The 9,115-nt window shown below is 40.8% G+C and overlaps 1 protein-coding gene across 1 annotated transcript; it reads left to right on the top strand.

The window, feature by feature from the left end:
* Positions 1 to 5,883: 5,883 nt before the first annotated feature.
* Positions 5,884 to 7,557, top strand: LOC118472044 (uncharacterized). Its single transcript, XM_035959103.1, has 2 exons — positions 5,884 to 6,025; positions 7,247 to 7,557. The coding sequence occupies exons 1-2, from the start codon at positions 5,965 to 5,967 to the stop codon at positions 7,339 to 7,341; spliced, it is 156 nt and encodes a 51-aa protein (XP_035814996.1). The 5' UTR covers positions 5,884 to 5,964; the 3' UTR covers positions 7,342 to 7,557.
* Positions 7,558 to 9,115: the final 1,558 nt, after the last annotated feature.

Genomic DNA, 9,115 nt, shown 5'->3' with positions numbered 1-9,115 from the left:
CTGGTATTGTAATAATAATACTCTCTCTATATATTTTATGAATGTAAAATTAAGTTATTGTAATTTGCTTCCGCTTATGCTTTCCTCCGATGTGATGTAATATCTACGTGACGGGTGAAGCGCTCTTGGGTGAAATGATGAGGATACAATTACCGAACTTGTCGAGTGATTATGTGCATCTACAGGTTTGTCCATGGTCCTTAGGACAAGGACAACTGTAGATGGGTCTAATACCTTGGGAGGTTCCATCACACTAGCCACATGTCCTGGTATGGGACAGGGTAAGCCTAATCTCAGCTTGACCAATACCAGAAAGGCTACCACGCAATGGGTGTGGAGAGATGGTGAGAGTAGCATGTTCCCTCCATGGCAAAGAGGCTGGACGGTGGAGTATCTGTGCTCTCGGTTGGCATGAACCCGGTCTGGTCTTGAGATAGCAGGGGGCGGGTTGGCATATGCAAGGGTTAAGTGCTACATATGTCGTGTGGTTAGGGATCCCCAGCTGGGTAAATCGATTCGAATCGCCGTTATATCCTCAAATAATGGAGACTTGATTAGTGCCCTGCAATCAAAGTCATGGATGGAATCATAATGAGCAAAAATCATGTTGTATTGATTAGTGTGATGATGAAATTAGACAAGATGCAAACAAGATCTATTAATACTTAATCTAGCACTGAAATTTAGGACTCATTTTAGTAAGCTTATCTGCAAACTATTAAAGTTGATTCTTGCTAAAAGCCTTTCCTTGATTCCCAAATCCAGCATATCCTTGAGAGTCTTTTTCCTTAGTCAGGTAAGACTTGCGAAAGTACACTCCGTACTTAGGGTTTTTGTACCCATGTTTTTGTAGGTGATGAGGAGTATTCTAGGAGTTCCTGTGGCTAGAGGGCGCATCTAGTTCTGGAGGAGGACTAGCTAGGTTTATGTATGCGCTTTGGAGAGTTCTGACCTTCCTGCTATTGTAATAAGTTGCGCTTTGGAGAGTTCTGACCTTCCTGCTATTGTAATAAGTTATGCACTTTGAGTATATTAGGACTTGTAATATTTATATTTTTTTATGTTGTAAAACTTGAGATTTGGAAATATAAAGTATGTTTGTTAAGTCTTCCGCTCTATCTCCAAAATGTGTGTGTATCGAATGTGATTACTGTAATATACAATAATGTGGGAGATCCTTGGAATGATGAGTTCAAGTTGATGAACTCACAAGCCTTGTTAAGTTGCACGGTACACGTGCATAGCCACCTGAGGTCGTTAATGGCAAGGATTGGTGTGTGTGGGCAAGATAACATGGGAGGGCTATCACAGAGTGGTATCGGAGCGATCCCCCACTAGCATGGATATTAAAGTAATCCTTTGATAAGCTTCAAAAGGATTTTGAGCCCAAATTATTTTGGAAAATGTAAGAATGAATAAGCAAATCCTGATAGTAGAAGTGCAAATAGTATATGGTTAAAACTAAGGACTATAAGGTGGCCTAGTTTAGGATGCTAACGACTAACCCACAACTATAATTCAATTTTTTGTAGGTACACTAACTAAACCCTAGGAAAGTGCGACTAGTGTTCAATGATGGAGTGAGTAGGATTGCCACCGCCATAGAACGTGATAGCCACTATATGTTGGCAAGAGTTGCAAGGACGAATAGGACGAGCATGCATCATGTCATACAACTTTACGTTAAACCCCCTGTGTAGTTATTCTAGTACGTGTTTCATCTACCCTGTTCATACATCATTAGTAAATAGAGTGTATATGTTGCTCTTCTCTATAGATGGATCAACAAGAAGCACCTACAGGAGTTGGAGAGTTTCTACAATATTTTGGTGTTCCAATGGTCCTGTGGCGACTACTTCAAAAAGTTGGGTATACCAAAGCACCAAAGTACAAGTGGTCACACACTGTTCTTAGAGGACAACCATGGTATGAGGTAGCAGTGCATATTCCAGAACGTCCTAGAAAGCCATCTTGGCCACATTGGATGTTCCATGTTGAAGGAATGACTCCTTGGGAAGGTGCTCAGGTAGCTGCCTTAGAGGTGTTGACAACCATCTGTTACCAGAAATGGGAAGAAATACAGGCCACATCGATGAGGTTGTTCCCTGCAGTTGCCCTAAGTAGTTGTGTATAATCACCAGGCCCGATTGATGGAAAGCATTCCTATTGGGCAGGATTCTATTGAATCGGCATCTGCTCGAGTTTTGATGGTCGTGCTAGAGTTGCAGCTTACTCGAGGGCACAATCATCAAATGTGACAGCAGTTGTACACTGGGAGTTATCCAGCGTTTAAGATGATGGAAATGGCAAAAATAGGGCTTGTTCCCGAGCACAAGAGCGGCTTGAAGAAACAAAGGTTCAAGCTGAGCGAATTGTTAGGTTAGAGCATCAGGTAGCAGAACTGCAGGCACAACACCAAGCTGATCAGAATCACATCAAGGAGCTTGAGCATCAGCTCACTAATGCTCATTCTAAATCTAGAGTTTTGATTTAGCAATAAGAAGACACTCACTCGTATGCGTTACTGTTAGGGAAGAACTTAAGGAAACCATGGGCTTCCTAAGTCAGCAGGATCAGGTGCTTGAGAAGTTGCATCGTATCTATCCGGTGAAATTTCAAACAGCGCAGCGACTGATCAACCATCTGCAACAAACGGTGCATATGCTCAACATTGCCTTTTATTCTGCCCCAACACCAGTGGACTAGAGGGTTCCAATCGAAAAAGGCAACATGCATCTAGCAGATGTGATAAATGGAGAAGATGTAGCAGGCAACTTAGTTCTTGTCAGGCAATATAACTATGTAAATTAGTCTTGAAAGGTAGATGTAAGGTAGACCAATATGGCAATGTTAGCTAGTAAAAACAGGTTAAACTTTGTTGTAAAGAGTTTTTCCTGTTTCACCTGGATCAGGTAACCTGTGAGCTTGCCTATGGCTATGATGTAGGAAAAGAACTGCCTGTTTCATGGCAACTTTTGGATGTCTGTAGTGGTTTGCCAAATTCCAAAGGTTAAAATGGATGTTCCTGTTGATAAGTGTGTTATTGGTTTTCTCCTTATTTGTTCTTACCACATGGGTATCAGATGAATATACCCAAGGTTCCCTATGGATGTATATACATGGATGAACTACTTGGCACACGCTGGTACCATAGTTTCTGGTTGTGTTTTGTGATGAAATGGTACCACTGTGATTTCCCATGTGAGTTTGTTGAACGAGTAATGGAGAAATGAATAGACGTTATCCAAAACAAGTTAGATGCAACCTCTTGGGTAAAACACACAGAAAAAGGTTTATTGCCAAATCATCATTGAAAGTCTATAGCATATGAGACGGATGCGAATGTTGAACGACATCGCGTGGTTAACTCATGGTTAAGCAATACAGAACACCTCCCATGTCTTGTAAGAGAAGTTAGGAAATAAGTTTGTGACGCATTTCCTTTTCCATTACCTAGCCTAGAGTTTTAAATCTCAGGACGAGATTTCTTTTTAGGGGGAAGGCTGTAACACTCCTGGTATTACGAGAACTAAAAATTTGGCATGTCATCATATGCACTTGCATTAATTTGCTTGATACACTTGGAATGCATTCACTAGGGTAACAAATTTTCAAAAGGGTGAGGTTGTGTCGTTTCGAAGAGAGCAAGAGAAGTTTAGAGGCCTTGTTCGAAATCTTGTACAAGCAAACAACTTTTAAACCAATGGCAATTTGGACATGAGCTCTATACACCAAAGTTGGGTTTGAGCTCAAGGGTAACATTGTTTAGTAGGATGCAATAAATTGATGAAACACTTGAAGCAGATCAAGTCCAATTTCAACTCTAAACTAGCCCAAAAGTGGATTTTAAGATCTAGCTATGTTTTGCTAAAAATCCATATACCAAAGTTATGGAGCTTAGAAAATTGAACAATTTTCATATTTGGAGCTCTCCATGTGGTGTGGGAGAATTCAAAGTAAATTGCAAAAGTTCAGATGTGGGTCAGTTTGGAATCAGCCCAAAACAGTTTTGTTTATCTATTTTTAATTCCTATAACTTGTAATCCGTGAGTATTTTGAAAACAGTTGCTGCAGCAAACTTGTAGAATAGTTATAGGAGAACAACTTGTATTAAGTGTGGTAGTCCTAAAACCATATGGAACTAGATATAAAGCTTGCTCAAAAGTGGAATGTCAGAATCTGAATTTCAGACTTAGTGGACAAATCAGGTTCTGCAGCTTTATGTTTTGGGAGCAGCTTTAGAGCCTGTTGGTGGCTGATCCATACAATTATGAGTTAAAGTTTTTATACCAAAGTGGACGACCACATGTTGGTGTGCTAGTCTGGCAAAATTTCATACCCCTACATCTAATTGAAATTGGGAGAAAAAGTGATCCAAAATAAGGTTATCAGATTTCCAATGTTTCAGATTGTGAGTAGTGACTGAATCTGGAATTCGGTGTTGTGAGAGCTGTTTTGGAGTTCTTTTGTGGCTGATCTAGGAAGTTTTAAGCCGAGGTGTTTGTAGAGGAAGTGAAGACCATATAGTGGTGAATAATGTTCTTTAAAGGTGATGGACATGATCCTATACGAAAATTGGAGTAACAGCTGCTCAAATTTGGACTGTCAGGTGGCTGAAACTGAATTGTATTTAGTCCACTGTAAACTAAAATTCAGCACAAGGGTGTCTAGTTTGGAGCTCTATGGTAATTAGTGCAAGGCGATTTGGGTTAGGAGTTCTCTAGAAAACTGAAAGTCCATATATAGGAGAACAAATTCCCTTAAGTGATGTTGGCTTGGTGCTATATAAATTTAAGAGTAAAATACCCTCAAACTCTGTCTTTCAGACTTTGTAGGTGCTGTTTCAGTTAAACTGAAACTGTGTTTCAGTGAGGTTTGCCCAACTTTGAAGCACCATAACTCTTGATCCATGGGTATTTGGCCTTGGCCTACTGCAACAAGCTGGTAGTACTGTGTTGGATGAACAAATTCCTTGAAGTAAGGGGGCTTGATGTTGCACAGAACTGAGAGATAAAGGGTGCTCAAACCACCTCTGTCAAGCAAGAAGAGTGTAGGTCTGATGCAGTGATTCTAGTTCTGGTTCAGTGTCTTTCTATGGATTTTGGAGCTTGTTTGTGATTAATCCAAGGGGTTTAAGCCTAAGGTCCATGTGGACAAGTGGTATAGGGTTGTTTGGTGGATAAGTTTTATTAAACCTGCTCTCCCTATTGCTATGAGAAGCTAAGAGATTGCAGGGGTCAACAGGGAGGTGTGCAGATGGAACAACAGTGCTGATGGAGAGGGATCAGTGTTGCACTAGGGTTCTGAAGAAGATCACCTCGACCCTGTTGATGTCACTTATGTATCTAAGTGGGGATAAGGTTGTAGTGTGTGACTGAAGGTCTAGGGGCTTAATTTGCTTCTGGGAAAATATCTAAGTTGGACTGTTTTGAGAGCAGTAAGCAAGTGAAGGTTTATCTGCTAGCTATTGAATGAGTGAATTAAATAATGGAAATTCTAGTGGTCTCACCCCTGCAGATAATATCAAGCCCTGGGCCATAGTACAACCACCGTTGGGGTCTCATCTACTTCCTCTCCTATCTGCTTGCTGAAGCAAAGAGTGGATATTTTGGGGATGTTAGAGCAGACCAGATTAAGTGTCCTTGGTGCACGTGTAGACTTGTGTGCAGTTAGTGCATGGGAGCCACGTCAATTAACATGCTGTGTTGACATCCCTTGTATTCTTGCACTGAATTGTGGATGAGCTCAGTGACCCCTCCCCCTATGCCTATTTATTCAATGTGTTCCACGGCTGAGTTTAGAAAAGCTTTTCTCCCTTGTTCTCGAGCTCTAATCCTAGTCCACTGCAAAGGTGTTGGAGTCCTGGTATTCTTGCTGGTGTGCATCCTCTCTTTCAACCACCAAGTTTGATGTCTAGTGCATCACGTGTCATGGTGACCATGCCCACCCGAGCTCACCCTCACCATGGCCAGGATTCCTCGGAGGTTGTCTCGGCCGTGTGGTGCCAGTTCCCTACTCCTCGCAGGTCAGTGAAACTCACACCATTTACTACTTGAACTCTACCACTGTCTGTTGCTGGGAACTAGGTGTAAAATTCGCTCAAAGATAGGCTGTCAGCTTTCTAGATCCCAGACTTAGTGCAGAAGGCTGAAACTAGGTTTTAGTGTGTTGAGCTCAACTTTGGAGCTCTATTGTGCCCAGTCTATTTGGTTTTGGGTAAAAGTTCTGTAGCAAGTTTGAAGACCGTAGTAAGATGAACAAAATTACTAAAGGGAGATGGGCTAGGTGCTACACAAAATTGGGAGTAAAACATGTCCAAATCTTCTCTGTTAGACTTAATGAATGTTGATTCAGAACACTAAAAATGGGGTTGCAGTTGTTTTGGCTCTACTTTGGTGCTTCATAAAAATTGTTCTGAATGTTTACAACCTAGGGGTGCTAGACTAAAGTAGTAGAGCTATATCTAAGGAATAACTTTGGCAATGTGAGCTTGGTTTGTTGCTATGTAAAAATTGGAGAAAAGGTTGGCTAAAGTTGGACTGTCAGGCTGGACATAACTGAATTTTGTTATTCAGTTGAGAATTGAATTGCAGCAGGATGCCTAGTTTGGAATTCATTTGTGACTGATTCATGGGGTTTTGGATTAAAGTTTTCATAGCAAAGCTAGAGACCATAGTAAAGATAGCAAGTTTTATAAAGTGAGGTGGACTTGGATCCACATAAATTTGGGAGTAAAAGTGGCCAAAAGGTAGACTTTCAGGTGTTGGGATTCAGACTTAGAATAATATTTAAGTCTGAATTTGTGTGTTTTTATTCAAATTCGGGTCCTTGTGGTAATTAATCCAAGAAGAATTGGGGTAGGAATGCTATAGCAAAGTGAAAGACCATGTCAAGGAGAGAAAGTGTCATACAGAGAGTTGGCTTGCTACTGTAAAGAATTTAGAGAAAAAGGAGTTGAAAAACTCTTTGTCAGATTAAACATGTGTTGTTTCGGACTTCTAAAATTGGAATGTTTCAGTGTTTTTGCTATGTTTTGGTGCACCATAGCTTGTGTTTTGTACGATTTTGACATTGGACTGATGTAGCAAACTGTTAGTGCTATGGTTTGGGAGCAGGCTTGGCCAACTAAGTTGGTCTGGTGCTATAGAAAATGATGAGTTTAAGGGACATGTACAAGAGGGTTTAGGTGTTATCCGCTTTGTAACTGCATAAGCATAAACATCCATGACCATGTTATTTCATGTAGAACTCCCAGCAGGAGTGAAGATTCAAGCTGAAGTGGTGACTGAAGAGGAATCTACTCCAGTGGCTGCTGATCAAGTGGAGGAGCCATCTAACTAGGTAGCTTGTAGAGGGATCTAGACCTCTTCACTGCAACAAAGGCAAGCCCCAGTGCATGCAACCCCTTTCTTGTATTTTTAAAAGACTTCTATGCACTTTAAGTCTAGTGAAATGTGCATTAAGTTCATAGGAGTTTCTTGGAAACTATTTGATACATTGACTACCTTGATATCCATTCCTGTTATAGATACTTCTTTGGAAGTATCATTGTTTACAAAAATTGCTTAGCCCTGTCTAGAGGTAAATCTTGCAGATAGAGTTTGTCCTTTGCACTAATGCCTAGCTCAGGGTTTATCCTAAGGAAGGATGCCTCTACCTACAAGAATATTTTCATCGGGATCATGGGGAGATCTAAAGCAAGGTTCCCTGTGATGTTTTAATCATCCTAAGGTACACAAATATGTCTGAAGGAGGAAAGTACTTAAATCAAGACTTGGGCTAGGAACAGGTGATGTTCTGCACAGGTTGATTAAGGATTATAGGGAATGTAGGCTTGATGATCGAGGACTATATTAACTAGCCACATGTCCTGGTATGGGACAGGGTAAGCCTAATATTAGCTTGACCAATACTAGAAAGGCAACCACGCAATGGGAGTGGAGAGATGGCGAGAGTAGCGTTAAGTGAGTAGCAGTGGCAAGAGGTTGGACAGTGGAGTAGCTGTGCTCTCGGTTGGCATGAACCCGGTCTGGTCTTGAGATAGCAGGGTGCGGGTTGGCATATGCAAGGGTTAAGTGCTTTATATGTCATGTGGTTAGGGATCCCCAGATGGGTAAATTGATTTGGATCGCCGTTATATCCTCAGATAATTGAGACTTGATCACTGCCCTGCAATCTAAGTCATGGATGGAATCATAATGAGCAAAAATCATGTTGTATTGATTAAAGTGATGATGAAATTAGACTAGATGCAAACAAGGTCTATTAATACTTAATCTAGCATTAAAATGTTGAAAGTAAGGGCTCGTTTTAGTAAGCTTTTCTGCAAACTATTAAAATTGATTCTTGCTAAAAGCCTTTCCTTGATTCCCAAATCCAGCATATCCTTGAGAGTCTTTTTCCTTAGTCGGGTAAGACTTGCGAAAGTACACTCTGCACTCAAGGTTTTCAAACCCATGTTGTTGTAGGTGATGAGGAGTATTCTAGGAGTTCCTGTGGCTGGAGGGCGCATCCAGTTCTGGAGGAAGACTAGCTCGGAAGACAAGGTAGGTTTATGTTGTTGTAGGTGATGAGGAGTCTTTTTCTTGCTATTGTAATAAGTTATGCACTTTGAGTATATCAAGATTGTAATATTTATAATTTTTTTATGTTGTAAAACTTGAGTTTTGGAAATATAAAGTATGTTTGTAAAGTCTTCCGCTCTATCTCCAAAGTGTGTGTGTATCAAATGTGATTACTGTAATATACATGAATGTGGGAGATACTTGGGATGATGAGTTCAAGTTGATGAAATCGATAGCCTTGTTAAGTTACACGGTATACGTGCATAGCCATCTTAGGCCGTTAATTGCAAGGATTGGTGCATGTGGGCCCGATAACTTGGGAGGGTTGTCACAGAAGTAATTCTGTCTAGCAGCTTGGATTATATCTCCATCGAACCAACCTTGCTAGATCAAATCATCATGGCACAATTTAGTGATAAGGGAGTGCAGATTATCAAGGAAATGCTCACCCGGAAAGAGGAAAAGTATAAGTGCTTTCACCAAGATAGTAAGGGAACACTGTGGTTCGAAGACAGACTTGTTGTTCCCAAGGATTTGGAACTTAGAAAGAA

This window comes from Zea mays, chromosome 5 (assembly GCF_902167145.1).
Source record: "Zea mays cultivar B73 chromosome 5, Zm-B73-REFERENCE-NAM-5.0, whole genome shotgun sequence".
NCBI lineage: Eukaryota > Viridiplantae > Streptophyta > Magnoliopsida > Poales > Poaceae > Zea > Zea mays.
This window is presented reverse-complemented; position numbering and strand designations above follow the sequence as displayed.

Coding starts and splice junctions, on each gene's coding strand:
- LOC118472044 (XM_035959103.1), top strand. CDS start 5,965: ATGGCCAGGATTCCTCGGAGGTTGTCTCGGCCGTGTGGTGCCAGTTCC. Junction 6,026..7,246: donor CAGTTCCCTACTCCTCGCAG/GTCAGTGAAACT, acceptor TATTTCATGTAG/AACTCCCAGCAGGAGTGAAG.